Here is a 21,558-nt window from a genome sequence, read left to right on the forward strand (position 1 = left end):
TTGCTTAATGTAAGACGAGAGAAGGCTGAAAGGTACCTCCACCAGGCTGTTGCCAGCAGCCACCGTGTTGATCCTGTGGGTGGCTATTCTGTACAGTAATGTGAGGTTTTAACTCTGACTGGAAGACCAAGGTAAATAAGCATTATTTTTTTAGTTTGTGTAGTTTAATTTGTCCTTGTGAAATGCTTCCTGAAGAGGCTGAACTGCCTCTCTCTGCCATAAAAAATACACATTTGTGTTACAAAACTATTGCACTGTGTATTGTTTTTCCCTGAGATTTTATTCATGTCCAGCTCATTAATTCCCATGTTTGCATTAATAAGACATGTGCCTATCACACGCATCAAACATCTGTTTTTATACTGAAATCCGGTGAGATGATGCATATAGGCTTAAAAAAATTGCTTATCTTTTGATGTAATTTTCAAGCAAATCATAATCTGCATATCAAATTTTAATTTTCATTCCAGGAAATAGAATTGTTTGGGTTCTAACAACCTTGAATAATAGTCAGACCTAGAGCATTCTGTCTTTCTATCGGAGCATGATTGTCTCCTATATAGACATACTCCTAACAATCAGTGCAGATAACTATGGTAGAGACACCTTAATTTCCTGCTGGGCTACCAGTTAGCAGTATTTAACCTTGTGTCCCCAGAAATCTATAGCATAGGTATATTAGCAGTGAAAATTACAGAGAGAGCAAAGTAATGTTCTTGGAATACGTACATGTGTAGGAATGTTTGACTCAAGAGTATTACGCTTTTGGTTTGCAAACAGGCACCATTCATTAATATTTTTGAAGCTGCTTGTTTGCTGTTTGTTTATTTTATGATATTTCATGAGGGCTGCATCTAAACTAGCATGCATGGGAGTGCTGGTGAGCTTCTGACTGCAAAATCTAGCCACATTCCCAGCCTATAATGGGGTAAAACTCAGGTCTGCATCATACCCCCTCTCTTACAGTTCTGAGCTTGCAGGCTGAAGAAAAGCTGTGAGATGCTGAAACTAAGTTCCCAAAAGCCATGTCAATTGATCAGATCATCAGGATGCTGGCACATGCTGTGTCGTTCATCCACTTCTTGGTCTAGATGCAATCAGTAGCAGTTTGGTGCCCTGTGTATCTTCTACTTACTAATTCATTTGCAGAGACACTATCAGCCGTTTTACCCTGTGGGACAGTTTTAGTACAATGTACTAGCATCGCTTCATTGAGAGTGGCTAAGCTATATGTCTGTATATATAAAAACAATGTTTAGCGTTATTTATTCTCAAAGCAATGCAGACGATAGCATTAATAATTATTGTCCTAATAAAAGAGTCAATGGCTAAGACTCAACTGATATTAAGCAGTGTTGCTTGATTAATTTCTTTCCTTTGTGCGTTTGTCTCATTTGCATTTTTAAATTACAGTTCCTAAAGAGGTAATATATGCCACTGTAGGGTGTCATTAGAAGATTTATGTAAAGGTTTCGTGCAGCAGGAAGAAACTGAATATTCTCATCAACTGGTCAGGGAATCTCAGCTACATTGAATCTATGTGAGAAGAGACTTCTTGAAAAGACAAAGTGCTATAAACCTCTGATGAAATATGAAGACTTAGTGGTAGTGGTGAAATTATGGCCTATTCGGGATTGTACAGTAAACAGTTTTTAAACTGTGTTAGGTAGGCACTGTCAGCGACAACACTGACTTGTTATTCCCAGAATAGTTTATCCACTGCAGGCAATATATTTATGAACAGCTATTTGAGCATGTCACAAGCTACAGTTCAGTAAGACTTTCAGATTTGGGGGTGTGTCAGTGTAGGTTCCCATTCTTCCTTGCAAATAAGAGCAAAAAAAACCTCCGATAATTTTACCAGATGAGGATGAGGATTTGATGAGGGTGACCAAATGAGGGTTTGACCTGGTGAGATCCAGTTTCTTCCTTGAAAGAAGTTAAGGTGTTGTAATATTTTACTCTTGAGATACAGTTAGTGTCTGAAGCATGTAAACTGCTCTTTTCAGTTTAATGGTAGCCAGGCAATGAGAAGATTACTGTCCATAAAATCAGGTAAAATGATTGTGTTTTGTCCTCATTGATTAAAAAATAATTACAGTAATATTCAGAATAATATAAACAAGTAGTTCTCTTTCAACTAAAAAACAAAGTGGTTTCCAGGTTAAAAGGACTCTCTGAGATGCCTTCTAATTACTTTGCATGTGCAAGACAAATTATTTCCTGCCAAAGGTTGTTCAAATAGTCTGTCTCATCCCAGAGTGTTTAAACACTCAGTCAGATTAGTCTGTGTTAGAGGACAGTATGTTATCAAATGAAACATCCTAGTCGTTCAGCGCTCTTAGCAGCTGGAGCAACTGTAGAGTGATTAGTCTTTTCAAGAATGACCATGGAAAGCAGTTCAGTGATAATACATTACTCAAAATCTATTGTCTGGATCATAGATGTGTGCTACTTCAGAATAAAAACAAATATTCCTCAAACAAATATTGCTGGACACTAAATCTGTTGTTGAATATGTTCTTAAAAGTTTACTGTCCTTTAAAATTTTAATTGCTTTTAATGTTTTAATTGCTTTTTAATTGTTTTTTGATACTTTCCACCTCATTTTGATCAATAAAGGTACAGGAACATGTTTTAAATATTTTAAAAAAAAAAATTCCTATGTAAAATCTGAAAACTGAAAGTTAGCTTTTTTTTTAATAGTAATTTCAACATTTTATTTGTTGATGTTGTGTCAGCAGTCAGTGAGACACTCCAGCAGGTCATTTGGATTTTTGATGAAAACTGCTGAATACTTCTCAAATAAGAGTGATTTTTACCTGGTTATTCACTGTTAGAAGGATCTGCTCTATGTAGTTACTGCTATCCCTGCAATACCATGGAAATGCAACATTGAAAAGTGCATTGATGATGCTGTCTCAATTCTTTTGAGGATGAGTGTAACCCCTGTGTTCTGGGTCTCCTCTCATGCATGCAGAATTACGCAGAAGAGGTTATGATTTAATTGTCTAATTGTCTTTCAGTAATATTTCTGATTTTAATTCTTGCTGTTAACAGTGTGGAGTCCTTTTCATTAAGTCATATGCGTAATAAGGGCATTAGTTCCTGATGAATAGTTTGCAGGCAACTGATAGACATGGAGGAAATCAGTTTTCTAGAAAACCTTCTCACTTCTGCCTTAGTTGCCATGAAGATGCTTGTGATGTTTATAACAAAAAGAAGAAAGTAGTCAAAAGCACTTTCCCTAGTTTCTGGGAGTTGTTTATGCTTAAGCACCTTGAATTCCTTCCATGAAGACATTTGAATGACTGCTGCAAAGGACGTATCTGAGGTGGAGCCTCCAAAGATCATAGGGAGATCTCACTGCTGTGCTCACTGCAGCAGGAATTGTTTATTGAATCTGCTGCTCTGTAGAGATGAGCTGTAGGTATCTGCCCTGTCTTACCGTGCTTTTGTAACATAATCTTAGAACTTCTTCCCTAGAAGCATTTATACCCCTTTGAACAGAGAGTTCATCTTGGCTGAGTGACTAAAGAACCATGATTTCTTTTTACTCCTGCATGTAAATATTAGTATCGTCAGCTATTCCAGTGTGTTCTCTTCCTCGATCTGTTCCTGTCCAGGGACCAGGTAACCTTTTCCATTCTATGGTTATTCAGAACCTAAGCAGTTTGTGCTCTCAAGCATTTACATTTTTTTGATTTACATTTGAAAGTTACTTTGAGCAATGAGGAATAGGGATGGGGTGTGATATCATTAAAATGATCTGCAGAAGTCTTATACCTCAAGGGCTTCTCAGACTTTGAATCACCTCCTTCAAGTGATGAGACTGTGCATTCCTCCTCTTAGGAGAGGGAGGGAAAGGCTAGAGAAAGGTATGCTTTGTATACATAATTTTCCTACCTGCTCAGAGATTATAAAAGCTCTGCAGGTAACGTTTAGTGGGTCCTGACTGTTTAGTGGGTATTTGGGAGTGAAGAAAGCATCAGATTTTTCTCTCAGGATCCGGGAAAGAAAAACCACAGGAAAGGAGAAACTACCGGTGTTTTTATAGGCTCTCGAAAGATTGCTGCTGTTTGTGCTTCTTCCTCCCTCCTTCACCTCCACATGTACTCAGTAGTAATGTTTGATTTCCAGCCAAGCAGAGCATTGCCTTACTGTAAACTTCCTCCATTGCTGTTAGCGGTGACGCTACCACTAATGCTACCAAGTTACCAAGCTGCGTTACCAAATCTGATTCCCTGTCAATCTTTTCCCTAATCTTACTGAAGCTTAGGGGAAGTCATAGGCCAGCAAGAGAAACACTTTGAGCTCAGTAAGAACAGAGGTTTCCTGTTGTTCCTCCACAGAGCAATGCATTATTTCCAGCAGTAGTTCAGGATGAAGAACAAGAACTCTAGTTGTTGGAGCTTCATAGGAGTAGGAAGAAAAAGCTAAATTATTAAGATTGGTGGGGGGGAGGGGGAAGTTATTGAAACAGGGGAATTCTGAGCTACGTGACTAACTCTGACAAGGTAAGGTGGAAAGGGAGAGTTGCTAGTTAAGCAAATCCTTAGGTGCTGGTCTCTCCTAACTGATGGTTGTAGCTACCTTTGTTTTGTAGGGGATTTGCTGCTCTACCCTCTCCAAGAAACAATTTTCTTTTCTTTGTAGTCCAGCTCAGAATTTGACTTCCTGTCTTCTAGTTGTAAAATGCTAACACAGTAATCTTTCAAGAGCCATAAAATCTTTTATTAGTTGGAGATACTTTTTTGAATTTAAAATAACTAGACTGTGCCATTTTTGTTACACGGTAGAAATGGAAAAATAGGCAGCAAATAGATGAAAGAGATAGACACAAACTGATTGAGAGTGAGGTCAGGCAAAAGGCTTAAAATAATCCCAAATATAGAAGAAAAGAATGAAATTAAAAGGTAAAACTGCTGAGTCTAAAATCTGAAGGAAAGATGCTGCATGGAATGGCAGCAACGTAGAAAATAACTGTCTTCACCAGATAAATCTTTCATTAGGAGCATGAAGGTGATGGCATAACAAACACAGATGGTGAACAGTTGACATCAGAACAGTAACTGAGCATGAACTAACATTGAGAGTGGGAAAGGAGATGGAGGAGGGTAGAGGCATGCTTTCCCTATATTGGGCCTCCGCATTTAAAGCCGGAAGCTAGCATTGCTACTACTTCTGCAAAAACTGAGATGAGGGCTATGAAACTAGCCCTTGACATTGCTGCTAAGAAGTGTCTGCACGATCTTGGTGTAGATGATCAAGAAGCAGTGTCCTTAAGTGTGATAAGAAATTCGGTATGTACTAAATATATGGTAACATACACTATAGCACTTTCAAGACTAAGTGACTTCATGAATTGTACTGTCTGCCCTGATCAAGGACTGAAATGTGTGTAATGTTTCTTAAAATGTAAATTATAAGTAGAAAAACTTTTTCAGAATACTCAGTTAAAACGTAGGGAATGCTTATTCATTTTTATCAGATTCTAGCCATAATCTAGTCTGTATTAACCTCCAACACAGTTAATTTTGCCGAGTCTTACTTTTAACCAATACAATTGTTACTTCTGGGGTTTTTTTTTTCTTTTCTTTTCCAGAATACAAGCGCAGAGTAACAAGGGTACAAAATGAAAATGAAATCACAGTGCACTGGCAAGGGACTGCTTTATTAATTTGCCTTCAAGACAGATTAAGTTACTTTATTGAAATTACACAGTTTATTCTACCCCCTATTAAGGTTTCTGGACCTGTCAGGGTTACTGTGAGAGAGAGTGCTGGCACGAACAATACACTAGAGAACTGCTTATTAGAAAGGTGTATGGAACTGTGCAAAGAAAATAAAAATTGTATACAAAGCTGAAAGTTTTCCTCTTCTTTTGTAAGACGTGCTGTTTTAGAGACACTTTTCAGGTTTTATTTAGGTATGCAAGACTATTGAATTATTGAACCTCAAGTAATTCATTCAGAACAGCTTAATTAAAATATATTTATGTAATTGAACCTATATTCCCTCTGCTACTCAAACTTGTACAGCATTGTAAATGATACTAGGTTGCCTAAAATTCCACTACAGACAGCTTTAAAGAAGCTCAATGCATATACCAGCAAATAGTTGTTCTGTGTTTGTCTTATTTTTCATATTATTTTCATTATTCTTTCTCTACTCGTGGAGACAGCTTACTGGGCTAAAGAGACCTTTATTCTGAGCTAGAATCACCTGTTTATGTTCTTTCTGTATTTACATAGTAGTTCACATGTTCAGAGCATTTTACAGAATCGTTTAGGTTGGAAGGGACCTCTGGAGATCCTCTAGTCCAACCTCCCTGCTCCAGCAGGGCCCTCTAGAGCATATTGCCCAGCATCACATCCAGACGGGTTTTGAGTATCTCCAGCGAAGGAGACTCCACGACCTCTGTGGGCCACCTGTTCCAATGCTCTGTCACCCTCACAGTGAAGAAGTTTTTTCTCAGGTTTAGGTGGAATTGCCTGTGGTTCAGTTTGTGCCCGTTGCCTCTTGTCCTGTTGCTGGGCACCACGGAGAAGAGATTGGCCTCATCCTCTTGACACTCCCCCATTAAACATTAATGATTTTCTCATCATTAATGCTGTAGGCCCCACAGGTTTCATCAGTATTAGTAAATTAAATGCATTCAGGAATGTTCCTGGGCACTGAAACCAGCTGGCACATAACATCCTATTTTTATACTAGTAAACTGTTAAATTACAAGAGGCCGACCTGTCTGTTGGGATGGCACATTCTAGTACCCAAGAATATCTGTGCCCAGGAATTATTTGGATAGTTGATTAAAGAACCATTGAGGCCTGCAGGCACCTCTGGAGATCACCTGGTCCAAACCCCTGATCAAACAGGGTCACCTGGAGCAGGCTACCCAGACCCTGTCCAGGCAGCTTTTGAACATCTCTAAGTATGGAGACTCCACAACCTCTCTAGGCAACGTGATCCAGTGTTCAATCACTCTCACAGTAAAGAAGTGTTTTCTTGTGTTCAAGTGGAATTCGCTGCGTTTCGGTTTGTGCCCATTGCCTCCTGTCCTGTCACTGGGCTCCACTGAGAAGAGTCTGGCACTCTTGACACCCTCCCCTCAGATATTTATGCAGATTAGATTTCCCCTACTGAGCCTTTTCTTCTCCAGGCCGAACAGTGCCAGCACTCTCAGCTTCTCCTTGTGTGGAAGATGCTCCGTTCCCTTCGTTATCTTTGTGCCTAAAAGCATGCTGGGGGCATTCTCTTTTTTTAGCGGTATGGATGGGGCTCGATGTAGCACACAGGAGTGCCTCCAGGCACTGCTCACATTTCTGGTGCAGGTGTCCTGTAATGTCCCTGCAAGGCGCCACCAATTTCATTTGGGAACAGTACCAGTTCATTTACTTGCTCTCAAAACAGTAACATTGAGAGTTTGTGTTCTCTTCAGTGAAGTTACAGCATTGCAGCTGTATGTGATTAGTTTAGGTAGTTACTGATCTACTCACACATACACAAGCCATTTGCCAAAATTACGCACTCACTTTTGCCTCTGAAGTTTGAGTCTGGACAATGCAAGCAGTGGTATATCTGAATTGCGGTGTAGAGAGGCGAAATCTCATTGGAAGTGAATTAGCTGAGGTACTGGCAGGAATTTGTCCATAGTAGCTTTGACCTCGCTTTCAGTAAATTTATCTTCGTTCTTAGTGTAAATGGGTTTGTCCAAGTCTGCTCTCATCAGAGCTAGAGCAAACATATTAGAACAAACACGTCTTCTTCAGTCTTTCACAGATGCATATGGAACAGAAAGATACAAATACAGTTTCCTGGACATACTTGGTCCAAAACACATTTTGACAAAAATCTCATCTTTCTTTTTTCAGTTCTGTCTAGTGTTTGCTTTTTGGACTATTGAACAGTTGCTGTGCCTTGCTCTGGAGATAACCATTATTCAGTGCTGAATAATGTTTACGTAGCTCTTACTTAGCCTCACAAATGTAGAGGTGTGTGCAACTGGCTTGATTTGACTGGTTTGGTCTGTGGCCTGCCTTTTTGTTCTATAATGTCCTGATTTTGGAAACAGTGGGTAAGCTCTTTTCTGTTTAGTGGGGAGTCTTGCAGGCGTTTGATAACCACATTAGAATGTTATAATAAAAATCTTGTTATATCATTTATTTCTTGTCAGTTCTCATTCCTTTCCTTGCTCCTCTAGCTTATCAGCGCTATGCAATTTCAAAAGTGCACCTGAAAACTTACCTAGATGAGTAAACTGAATTATTGCCAGGAATATTTTGGATCTCAGAGCGTGGCATGGCCTATATCGATCTAGGTAAAAAGTACAACAGTTTGGTTGTTTTTTAGATTTTTACTAGTAGCTTATAGGTGCCTACTTTTTTTTCCTCTGCTGTGTAGAGCTCTCTTTTTCAGCTGCCTAGCAAGCAACCTTACTTAATACATCAGACAAAAAGGGAGGAGTTTCAGATTCTTATCTCTGTTAAAGTAGCCACAATGGGAAAGACTGTGGTATTCTCAAACAACACTCTTCTCATCACTGCTGTTGTCATTTCAAGTACTCTTTAATTTCAGTGCCTTTGACAGAAAGGGAAGTAACACTTTAAGACTTATACTGTTTTTCCTTGGAAGGATTGACAAGGTTGGAGGGTATTTTCTCAGTGCAGTATAGTTTCTAACATACCCTTTTTTCTCTGTTTTGGAACCATGATTATATGTTATAGTTCCACTTAGTAGCCTCTTCTTGAGTCTGGTTATTTTTCAGATGTAAACCTAATTTAAATTTGAATATTTTCCCCTTTTAGCTGACCTGAACAATGTCAGATTTTCGGCTTATAGAACTGCCATGAAACTCCGAAGGCTGCAGAAAGCCCTCTGCTGTAAGTATTTGCCTGTGTATCATAGATTGTAATGAATACTTTATTACCAAAACATAAGCTTATTTCCAGCTTTCAGAAGTAGAAAAGTACCCCCGGAATGTTTACTTATTGTATGAAACCTTTCACCTGCTCCCATCATTTTGCACATTCCTTACAAAATAAAGGCATTAGGCAATCCCAGATCTGTCAGATATAAGATGGAGACAACAGATCAGAAACAAAGTTAACATTCCCTACATATTTCCTATCTTTACATTCTTTAGCCATATATTTTCACTATACTCATTACTAAAGCTGTGTCCTGTGTCAGCCACAGCTTTGCAGCTCAGCCACAAATGGGATTGTACTCTATTGATTGGTGAGAGTTCTGATTAAATAATAGTTGAATCAAGTTGAATCTTGAACCCTAAAGGGTTATTGCCTTTAAATGAGATCATTAAAAAAAAATTACCTTCATTTTTCCACAACGAAAATATTATGCTCAAAAATTCTCTTGTCGGTCATACGTTAGTGATGTACCTGTTTTAACATTTTAATTCTCTCAGCTGTGTTATAGTATTCTACCTGTCACTTTAGTTACATTTGCTTTTTTAGCTTATTGAAATTTGATTTGCTCATAGTTTCTTGGTGGGCCAGTCAGCTACGAAAGCAAACAGTTCATTAGGTGGTACCATTTGAAGGGTAATTGAAATATTTTAACATTCACTATTTGGAGTTTAATTGCAGGGTTAAGATTCTGAGACAGTTGCAAATGCCTAAACTGTTGCTTTATTTCAAGTTGAGATTTGTACTCACATGCTTTCTGGAACTGTGTCAAACCTCAGTATTTTTAAGCATGTTTGCTCATGGGCTTATAAGGATAGGTGAATTCCACTAATGAACAGACTTAATCTCTGGCAGTCCCACATTTATAAAAAAAAAAAAAAATTAAGCAGTAATTGAAAATTCTTTTAACATAATGAAAGATCTCAGTGAGAATTGGAAATTCCTGTATCCAGTGTTTTCAAGCTTGCATAATTTTGTCTATCTGTCAACGTTAATGCAATGATAATGAATGAATTTGGATAGCTGACGATCAGAAATAAGCATCTTTTCATGACACAGCACTCCCCACACAATCATTGTGGAATGGCAGCAAAGAGAAATTGGAGTGCTATGCAGTGCAGAAATGTTCATAATCAGTGCAGCACAGAAGTAATGAACTAAAATTTTTACGTGATAGGTTTCTGTAGCTGGCAGTGCACAAGTGTAACTAGTAGGCTTTTATGACTAAAGGTGCGGACCCTAAAGTGCTTTGCATCCCAGTTTATCCCTGATCGTACCGCTGTATAATTCTGCAATTGTCGTGGACTATACAGTGTAGAATTGTAATTATCCACTGAAGTATATTGTCTTTGCACTTGCGTTAAAGATTGCATTTCGGCGGATTTTCTGAGAACAAATGTTTTCAGAAACACGCTGTGGCGTTTACACTGAACACTCTAGTACATTCTTCATACTTGTATCTAAGGTGAAGTATTTAAGGAATTTGGTTAACAGTCTGCTCTTACAAAGATTTTCCCTTGGAGATATCATCATTGTACTTGTGTATTCTGTGATTTCAATGTCATTTGTGAACTCAGTTTAATTAGGTTAAAAAAAGTCATTACTGAATTCTTATTCTTCAGTTTGGCACTAAGAGAAATAGAGCACAGTTGGGTCTCAAGGGTCCTACAGATAACCAAAAAGACCCTGAATTCTGGTTGAAATAGTTGCTGCTACCAGCTCAGCTTAGTTTTTATTTCAGCTTTAAAATTGCAGGAGTGAAAAAAAAAAAAGAGGAGAGTATTCTTCTCTGCAAACTTTATGAAAAGCAGAATAATATTGTCTTCCAAGGAGTTTTTTCAAGCTCTAAAGGTCACAAAGGTCTAAAGGTCTTAGACCTTTCAAGGTCTAAAGCTCGCAACAGAAGGCCTTTACTTCAACTGTAGTACAAGAATGATTTTTTTAAGTTCATAAATCAGCCTGATGAACAGTAAGACATTAGGACATTAAACATAATGAAGACTACGGAAAATGGTAATCCTTAACAAACAAGTGATCAAGTGATTGTGCGTATTGTGTTACCATAGGAAAATCTACTGTGTCTCTCTATCATCCCAGCCTTCCAACTTATTATGGGCATATCAGGTATAACTACTGCCCTGTTGGTTTAAATGTATGGTTTCCTTTGATAATCACATCAAAGCATGCTGACTTTCTTGTTTTACTGTCTTTAAAAAATCTGATCTCTAAGTGCAAACCACATCTGAACATTATGATATCAGTAAATGTGATGTATTCACAAACTTTTATTGGAGATGCAGCAAAAGAAAATGTTCAACAATTTCTCTGTTAGGTTTTTTGTTATTTTATACAGACTAGATTAAATAGTTTTTAATGTATCGGCTAACAGCATCAAGTTATGGAAGGGATGAGCTTATATTCTGGGAGCACCATTCCGTTTTGCTTAAGTTCAGTATGCGACCCTCCATAGCATATATTCTCTTGCCTGATAATTTTCACTTTTGTCCTTCAAATGGATAGCAATTCAGAGTCATCTTTTATAATTTTCCTGCGTTCTAGACACAGGTTGGCCTAGATACAGGCATTATAACTTTTTTTCTCTTCCCTTAGAGGCCAAAGAAATATTTACATAACTGACTTGCATTTCAAAATAGCCTCGAAGTTTCTGCTTACACACATTTTAAAGTCAGTTTCAGAATTCTCAATAGAAAAAGAACACAAGTGTGACAAAGAATCTGCAGAAAGTACAAAGCGTAAAATGGTATGATTTATTTTAATTAAAGCTTTACAAATCACTGGGTGGCTATGAATTTACAATTCTTTAATATATATCTGACTGACTGGGTTTTTCTTTCAAAAGGCTGTCATTCATGGAACCTCCGTATGTGCTTCCAGGAAATAAATACACTATTCCTGGTTCTGGGAGAGGCCCTCAATATTTTCCTTTTAACTTTATGGTGAAGATCCCAGAGGAACTTAAGTTGGTGAAGGCCAAAGCCACTCTCCTTCCCATAAAAAGAAGTTCCCTGGGGCAGAACTTGGTGGCAAACACCTTGTGCTTGTTGTTAGATGAACATGTATCAATAATTTCAAGATAGGACAGCAGGTTGATTAAGAGCAGGGTTAAAGATTTTTCAGATGCTGCTGCTTATTAGTGTGAAAAGCTTTCAGAAAATGGAATGACCTATGTTTAGCTGTAGTTGCATGTATAATTAAGCTGCCATCCAGATGCCTGAGGGGTTCATTTAATTACCGTTGTTTCATTGTCTCAAAGGAACTGAGAGTACAGCCTAAAGCTCTGAGTTAAAGGTGTTGTGAAGGCAGTGCTGTATTTCACATTTTACTAATAAATTCTTATTAGAAGAAGAGCATCATTCTATGACACTTTGGAATGACGCTGATAAATATGCTCTTGTTGGATGTAACTAGTAAATTAAACACAATATACAAAAAGAATTTTTTTTAAATAAATACCTATATGCTGATGTGGAAGAATAACATTCTAATCAAGCCTTCCACTAAACAACACATACTGAGTTAAATCTCCTGGTATAATAATAGGAATAGCATTCCAAGCTTTCCTTATTTGCTCTAGCAGTGGGTTTTTTAGGCACATAGGATGAGATTTTTCAGAAGTGCTTAAGGGATTTAGTGGCAGAAGTCCCTACTGATTTTCCAGGAAATTTGTATTCCTGAAATTCCCTTGGAACTTGTGAAATCCCAACATAGTGTCACACAGTATTATCCAGCAGCTAAGTGTGCAGCTGAAGTATTTTTTCTCTCTGTTAGGACACAAAAGGGCCGATTTAATTCTTGGTAGTGATCTAGGGTACTCAAGTATGGATTTGGCACGTCCTTTAGCTGGTCATAGCTCTGAAAACTTCCTGTATGGGGTTCTGCATTTAGCCTCTGCAAATTTTTGTGACACTACCAAGAGATGTGGCTTACCAGGGCTCAAAAAACCACGTTTTTATTCCAAAGTTACTCCAACAGCATCTGCACTTTAATCTCTCCATTGCTCACCTCCTGGAAATTCCATGCAGGGAATTGTGAAGGGTTTACATATGGCAGCAGGAAGATCTGCATGGATAGTCTTATTTTTCTGTTTTCTTTTGTTTTGATTCCAGTTTTACTTTATAAACCAATATCTCGTAACTCTCTGATTTGATCGCTTCAAAAGTGTGGCACTGCTATTAGGTATATCATAGCAAAGTTCTTTGATCGTAGTAGGATTTGTATGCACAGATTAAGAATAATTACAGACTTGATAAAGGGAAGTTCTATTTTGCCATGGACATCCAAATTACAAATATGTCTGAACTTGAATTGGAATGAAAATCAAAATTTTAAATATCCATGACAGAAAACTCTGTTGTATGTTGACTGAAAGGCTTTAAATTTGTCTTACTCCATAATGCCACACAGATATTCCTAAGCGTAAATGCTCTCCAAAATTAAAACTAGAGCATAGATCATTTAGCGTTTCTGGAATCTTCTTTTCACTGTTCTTACCAGAGAAAAAATAACAGAGGGGTTAATCCCAGTTCAGCTGTGATTTGTTTGCTGTGATATTCCTTGTGGAATTTGGTTCAGTTAAGATTGCTTGACTTCTATAAGAAATGAATGGCACTTCTCAAGAGAGTTGATGGCATGTACTATGCTTAGGGAACATCCAGTGAATGCAGTAGTCAAATACTAGCCTATCCGCAGGCATATAAAACATGACATATATTATTTTTACTTATGTAGTAACTTAAGTAATATTTCCATAGAACCTAATAGCTTAATGGGTGCTTCACAGCTAAAAATGAAACAGTTCTCTGATTTATAAACATTGCTGACTGAGACCACAGCTGAATAAACAGTGCAACTGTAGGAATCTTGGAGCCACTCTTGCAGATGACTTTCAGAGGGCATGTAATGGTATTGGCCAGGTATGCAAGCCAAGCAATTTGTATAACTATATTTACTTTTTAGGTACAGGTAATAGAACTACTGTTGCTCTTCAACCTTTATTGTTTTCTTTTTTATTTTTATTTTAACAGTGGATCTCCTGAGTCTGTCTGCTGCATGTGATGCCTTGGACCAGCACAACCTCAAACAAAATGACCAGCCGATGGATATTCTACAGATCATTAACTGCTTGACCACTATTTATGATCGACTAGAACAAGAGCACAATAACCTGGTCAATGTTCCTCTCTGTGTGGACATGTGCCTCAACTGGCTGCTGAATGTCTACGACACGTATGTATGGGTACTCTAAACATACCGCTCTGAAAAGCTTTCCCAGTATTACAAGGGGAAGGGGTAAAAGGTAATGAGCTGTCTTACTTTATTACAGCATTAATGGCTTGAAGCTGAAAAGCCAGTAGTTGAAGAGAAAATTTAATAAATCTAACGGCTTAATTATTGCATTTACCTAAATCAGTACAGCCCTTGATTAGGCTTACAATCCCAGATTTATTATGCTAAGCAAGGAGAGAACTGGAAAACAGAACTTATATAAATAAGAGTTTTGCATTCAGAGCAGTTCCAGGGCTGCATCTCGTCATTGCATCACGTCTCTGCAGAGCTCTTTTGAATGTATGTGCTAGAATACCTTCCTCTGAATAAAGGAAGAGAATTATCAAGAAGCAACAATATAAACAGACTCTCTATGTGTCTGTACTTCTGGCTGCTCAACCTGTTCAGAGCCATCCCTTTTCTATAGCTTTCAATCTATAATCTTTGCTTAAAGTTGAAAGAGGCTCATCTGTAATATGTTTACAAGCCTTAGCGGTCAGTAGATCTGAGAAATTTTTCTTCTAAAATTTAATTTCAAAAATGTTACCTGTAGGTAGGAAAACAATGGAGTAAATTCACCTTACGAAAATTTATGAGCTTCCCTATTTAGTGGGTTAATGATTCTGCTCATAATGCATAGACAATTTCTAGCACATACCTTATATGGTAATTTTGGAATAAGCTATTTTTTTATTCAGTGAGTTTAGTGGAAAAAAAAGTTGTCAGTGGAAGTCTTTATGTGGTTGTTTAAGGCTCTTACCAGCTACCTTCAGCCAGACGTGCCCATTATCATGGCAGAATAATCATTTACGTTATAGAAATGGAAGGGCACTGGGCAATTGCTGTATTTGCATTGGCACTTTGAACTGCATTGAAGTAAAGTTCGTAACGTGGTTTTCCCATCCGCCATTTATCACAGTACTGAAGTGTGGATGATTACTTGCAGAAAACCTGCAGATTTTTGCACAGTCTCTTCCTGCGGGATCATTCTCTGAGAAGACAATTGTTTCTAATATCATTTGCAGCAGCTGTAGAATCCTGTAAAGCAGATTGCCCAGATCACGCTACGTTTTTATGTAGTGTACTGGTAGTAGAGAATGGAGCTATATCTGTTTAACGACTTGGTTATATTTCGTTAATTTGGTTTGCCTTTCACAGAGCTCAGATCCAGTTTTAATTTATCATCAAATATAAATAAGATATAAATGAAGATATCCACTTAGTAGACAAACATGCTGGAGATGTTATTCCAGATCAGTCACATCAGTGGCAGAGAGGGAAATAAAAGTAATTCCACACGCTGCTCTTAAGCTGGAGCATCCAGTTCAGATTTTCTGTGTCCAGTCTAGTTTTCTTTATGTTGCTCTGTGCTGAGAAGTACAGCATTAGAAATTACAATTGGCAGCCTCCAGGCAATTCCCTGGGTATGCTAGGGAACTGTGTGTTGCCGGACTCAATGAAAGACGGTGTTTTATGTGTGAGGGAAGCTCATAGCTATTTTGCTGAAATTGAAGTTTGAATTCGGATGGTAAGACAGAAGACCTTGTATTTACATGTGTTTAGTTTTTGTTGTAAACTTAATAGACAAAGATCAACCTAAGTGCTTAGTAGTATTGGAGGCATTTTTAATTAAAAGTACTGAATTTTTGGTTTTCTGATAATTGAAAACTGTCATTTGTTAAGATATTAATCAAATTCACAGTCAGTGGCTGATCTAATTATGGGCGCAGCTCTGCAAATCCAGCATGTTTCAGAGTTGTTTTAATTGATCAGTCACTCATGCTCTTTTGCAATAGCATGCTAAGTTATTGGTTTGACATGGGAGGAGAGCATACGGAACTGAACAACTCAGGATTCGTGCAGGTTCCAATTAAATATGCCTTACAGGGAAATAATCATTCTACATTCATCTCCTGTATAATTTGCATGAGTTGAGTATTCATCAGCAGGAATTTCTCAGGGCACAGATGATAATTAATTTGGAAAAGATTTGAGGGAGAGGAGTAAGGATAAAAGAATAAAGGAGCAGAGGGCGGAAAGCATAGGTAAGCAACAAATGCTTATTCATGATTAAAAACACAAGATTCTTTAACAAAAGGGTGTAAATTCTAAATTCTGCTTTGTCCACTGGTTTCCATCTGTACCAGGGTTCATAGGAGTTGCAGAGGATATATGTGAGCAACTGAACACAGTTGACTCTTTCGTAGATGCTTTCATAGGATGATGCTTTCATAGAATTAAAAAGAAGACGTACCTCTTGGCTTAATGATGCAGCCTAATGCATGAATCTGGCATGCCTGTACATGATTTATCTTATTTCCTAAGGAGTTCTTACTGGTGACATTGCAAAATGGTTGATAAGGCTCTGCTTTAAAAAGGCATTTGTTAGACATTAACTTCCTATGCCGTATACGTCTCATTTGCGGTAGACGTCATACATTTGGAATGCTATCAGAAATAAAAGGGTTAGGGGAAGTCAGCAACAGAAAGTAAATTGAACCAAACCTGAGTGCTGAGAGAAGATCTGAAGGTTTGTTGTTGCATTGCCTTCAGTGTCCAGGATGATAAATTCTTGTCACAGTCACGTTTCAAATCAATGGTAATATCATAGTCACATTACAAAGCAATAGTAATTGTGAAAGGAAGGCTAAATAGAGATAGTACGTGAACAGATGTGGAGTTACCTAAGGAGGCCCTTTAAACTGCTTTGAAAGAGTTTTGAGTATTATGAGGAGGAGATCAGAAACCGCAATGTACTATTAATGACATAATAAATTCTATAGTCTGCCACCATTCTCCTGATTTTTGGGCAAGCTTAATTATTGAACTGCACATCTGCTTGCTCAGGCCACTGTTTTGTGCCTTGCTACGCGTTGCCATCTCATATGAGTCAGGGTAAGGTTGACAGACAGTAAGCAAAGACTTTCTAAAACTGACCACCACATCTCGTTTCTCATTAAAGTGAAGTTAAATTGTCTTTGGCAAAAGGGATGATTTCCTGTCTTATCAGGGCCCTCATCTGCTCTGTGAATAGTTCAGCAGCAATAAAGAGAGTAGACATTTTCAGATAAGTTTAGGGCAAAGATTCTTTATGCTTACTTTCATCATAAAGAAGGACAAGAGTAATTATTTCTGAATGAGATCATTTCTAGTTGAATTGATACAACTACAGGATTCAGTTAAACTATGTCTGTGGAAGCACAACCATATTTTATATTTGGATTCTAACTTACATAATAACAGTCAATATGTACTATGCAAAATGATTTTTAGTGAGACTTTATTTAATAAGGCTATAGTACTATGTTAAATTTTGTTATAGTGAGCAAATTATGACACACAAGTATTATATTATTAGCGATTTTTTTTTTTTTTTCATTAGGGGCCGAACAGGAAGGATCCGTGTCTTGTCTTTCAAAACTGGTGTTATATCCCTGTGTAAAGCACATCTGGAAGATAAGTACAGATGTAAGTTGTGTCATTTTCTTGATTTTTTTTTTTCATTTTAATCTGTGTTTCTTTTCTGTTTTCATTTCTCCTATTTACTACGTAAACATTTAAATAGCACACACATATTCTCTTGAATGGTCTAGATTCACAGTGTGTTAATTTGTTCTACATTGTATTTTTAAACTGTTTTTTGCTGTAGTTTCAGGCAGTTTAGTACACCTACATAGACAAAAACACATGCCCACATACTTGATTGGACAAATTGAAACACTGACATTTAACATATTTCATAGAAAGGTGTTAACACCCTTTTACTGAACAAAGGAGAAGAGAAAACGTATAAACAATGAGATGAAGAGTCAATAAGAAAACCATGTTGATCTACAGGACATCTTGCATTACACCACTTTAAAATATATTATCTTTTTTAAATGATTTCTACGCTGGGGTTAGAGCCTTATTATGTACATTATGCTTAAACAGAATTCTTATCTTTAAATAAATAGTAAAGGTATGCAGCACACTGAGTTTTTGGTTTACTTTTTTTTAATCTCATAACTACAGCTTCCTATATTTGTGTGTGTGCATACATTAATATAATATTCTGCATATTTTAATGGACCAAAATCTTAAATTTTCAAAAACATTCCACTTGAAGTTAGTATATGTTTCAGTTGACTAAGGAATGAATGAGTTCAAAGTGAGGCTGGAATCTGGAAAAGATCTGCAGATAAGAGTAATTTTCAAGAGTAACTTTGTGGTTAAATTAAATGGTATCGCTTATATGTATGTCTAACAACAACAACCACAAACCTTCAAGATTTGACCCAATACCAGTTCTTCATCAATTATTATTATTTTATTGTTTTACTACAGAAAGTTGATGAAAGCTAAAGAAGAAAACAAACAGTTCCAATAATAGAGTTTGTGCATAAGAGTATAAAATTGGATGAGATTTTAGAAAACACTATGAATGTCACAGTTTAGGTCTTTTAATGTTTCATGTGTTTTTTGTAGAAAAGTATTTTGGAAATTTTTTTAAACTTACCAAAATTTATCCAATACAACTATATAGGTATTCTTAAAGTTTTTCATAAAAATGATACTTCACTGAGGATTATAAAAGTTATCATGAAAAACATTTGTTCATATTCTTATAATCTCCTGTAGTGCATATGCATCATAATGTAAAATCCCTTTTTAACATTGTAAAACATTCTTTGTAGCTTAATGATGGGAAAATTAAAAGCTGAATGGTTTGTGGTAGAGGAAGGGATTGTTTCTGCCATGCTGTGGTCTGGCTCCACCATCAGTACCAAAATCCTACAGCTCTTGCACTGGTACTATTGCTGCATGTATCTGATGCGATCCCACCCTTTAAATTCTCTCCCCTCTCATCTGTCCAGTGGAGCAGAGTTGGTTCTGATACAGCAAAATTCATCAGGATTGCAGAGGCAATGGAAGGATTTTTCCCAAAATTACACATTCTAAGCCTAGACTTGGCAAGAGTGAAACTCTTGTAATTTAAAAGTAATCCTTTCTCTATCCATTCCTGTGTTCGTTCCACGGACACACAGAAAACAGATGTCAAACTACACTAGGAGAGTTATCTCAAACAGTGCTGGAGCAACCAAAGAATTGTATCCCTGGTATAGGGTGAAATATTAAGAAGACTCCAAAAAAAAAAAAGCATATTATTCTTATGCTGGCAATCTCTTTTCTCTTTCTTTCTCTCTCACATTTTCTTTTTTTAACTCTTTGAAAAGTAAGCAGAATTTATTCACGTCATGTATCATCAGTGGGGATATTACCAAATAAATATTTCGGTTAATACTAACCTGATTTTTCTTATTATTACAAACTCTAAAACCTCCTCAATGCATATGTAGCATAACTAATTCCCACCAAATTAAATTGAACTTATGGAAGGATGATGATTTAGTCCTGTAAGGATTCTTTTCTAGAATGCTGTAATAATAGAACAGGACTTAAAATGATGTTTCATTTCAAAATGAAAACTTAATTACTAGCATTCCCAACGGATGGCAGGTTCGGTAATATTGTAATGTTTTTCTTTCATTTTAGAAATATTCTTGGATTAAAAGACTATGTTATATCGAAGTTAGGGAATTCTTGTTTTCCAGATCAACTCATCACCTGAAGAGAATTGGTTCTCTGAGTTGTATGTTTATAGTGAAGAGTTGAAAAAGTACCATATGTTGTATGAGATTATTTTACTGTTAAGCAATATTTTTGAAACATTTATATTGCTGTGGAACAAAGATCCTGCTGTTTAGGTAATCCTATTACAGCATCATAACTTTTATCATCAGTAATGCCAAAGGCGTTATATTAGAATGGTCTTTCTTCACAGGTGCAAGCCCGTAACGTAATTAAAATTACCAAACTGAGCCAAACTGAAGAGGAATTTATGTTCTTGTCCATCAAGGCTGTTTACTGCACTTTGCAAGCCTTTGAAATGGAAGTGAATTTCTGCAGTGTTGGCTATATCCCACTTGTCATGCTTTAGCACCGGTGGGTGTCCTTTTGTTTCCCCAGACCTGTTCAAGCAAGTGGCAAGCTCCACGGGCTTCTGTGATCAGCGCCGGCTGGGGCTCCTCCTGCACGACTCCATTCAGATCCCCCGGCAGCTGGGGGAGGTAGCCTCCTTTGGTGGCAGTAATATTGAACCGAGTGTCCGAAGCTGCTTCCAGTTTGTAAGTTTGTGTTTGCTCACTTTTAACTGTTTGCTTTGCATTCCCTTTTTGTCCAGCCTTTCCATTTCTGAGAGGACTGAAAATATGGAGGAAGGATTGGGGTTCTGAGGGTTGCTTAGCAGATTTTTTCTCTGATGTATGAACTGTTTTCTTCGCAAGATGTATTTGAATTAGTCTGTTTATTTGTAGGCCCCATCTTCACTAGAAATGTAGCAGTGATGGAAGAAGCCTAGATGATGTGGTTATCCAGGCAGCATATAGTTGCCGTGAAGGCCTATATTGTAACTGAACCCTACAAGTGGGTTGTCTTTTGTTATGGCAATATCAGGTTTTATATTTTTCTACTGCCAGCAGCAGATTACTGTTTATTTGCTGCTATGTAGATGGACAGCAGTGGTTAATCTAAACATTATGCATGTACATACCAATGAAAGCCAGGTGCCCAACAGAGTGATAGGCCTGACTGACTAAACTGAAGCGTCAGCATTAGTATTGCTTTCAAGGGGTGACAGCACCCGATGAGTGTCATTGTTTGAAGGAGTAAGGCCGTTTTTCTTTAAACAGCGCTAAAAGAATTTCTGTCCTGCCTGATGAGGAATATGCAATGAAGTCTAGGCTCTTTTTCAAATTGTTAAGTTATTTCATTTGGGGAGGAAGAGAGTTAAGGGAATTATTCATCTTTCTCCTAGCCAAGAGCAAAATGCAAAAGATAACTGCATAATGAAGAGGTAGCCAGCTGCTCATTGTGTGAGTAGAAGGGGAAGCTGATGGTGGTAACTCTCAGTGCATCTTCTACATGACAATAGGAGAGTGGGTGGTCTTAACTCCATTTCTTGGTCTCCTAACTGTCCCCCCCTTCCTTTTTTTTTGCCTGCTGCTCAAATTTCATTATGTAGCAGTTTTGGTTCTCTAATAAGTAAAACATTGCAAGTGTTTTCAACAAATACTAATGGCTGGAAGTCATCTTCAATGATAGTGTATAAAGAGAATGGAATTCTAAAATGACTACAAATGTTGAGTTGTGATTAGGCATTTCTCTTGTTCTTTTCTGTATTTTTTAACTCCTTTTGTCAAATTAATTCTACAGGGCCTATATTTTTCCAGTTCCTACGTTCTTGTCTTGACCTTTCATAGTTCTGGTCTGCCTTTGATGCCTTTTCCAAATGAATGCTTTATAG

At 37.3% G+C, this 21,558-nt stretch overlaps 1 protein-coding gene across 10 annotated transcripts in view; it reads left to right on the forward strand.

Moving 5' to 3' along the window:
• DMD (dystrophin) overlaps window positions 1–21,558 on the forward strand; it is a 1,217,172-nt gene that overhangs the window by 1,136,772 nt on the left and 58,842 nt on the right. For all 10 annotated transcript variants that reach the window (XM_068917030.1, XM_068917051.1, XM_068917057.1 and 7 more), the window contains 4 exons: window positions 8,808–8,882; window positions 13,973–14,174; window positions 17,596–17,681; window positions 20,223–20,380. In XM_068917030.1, the coding sequence (XP_068773131.1) occupies window positions 8,808–8,882; window positions 13,973–14,174; window positions 17,596–17,681; window positions 20,223–20,380 (521 nt within the window). The remainder of the gene's footprint in view (window positions 1–8,807; window positions 8,883–13,972; window positions 14,175–17,595; window positions 17,682–20,222; window positions 20,381–21,558) is intronic.

The sequence above is a fragment of the Struthio camelus genome, chromosome 1, assembly GCF_040807025.1.
Source record: "Struthio camelus isolate bStrCam1 chromosome 1, bStrCam1.hap1, whole genome shotgun sequence".
Lineage (NCBI taxonomy): Eukaryota > Metazoa > Chordata > Aves > Struthioniformes > Struthionidae > Struthio > Struthio camelus.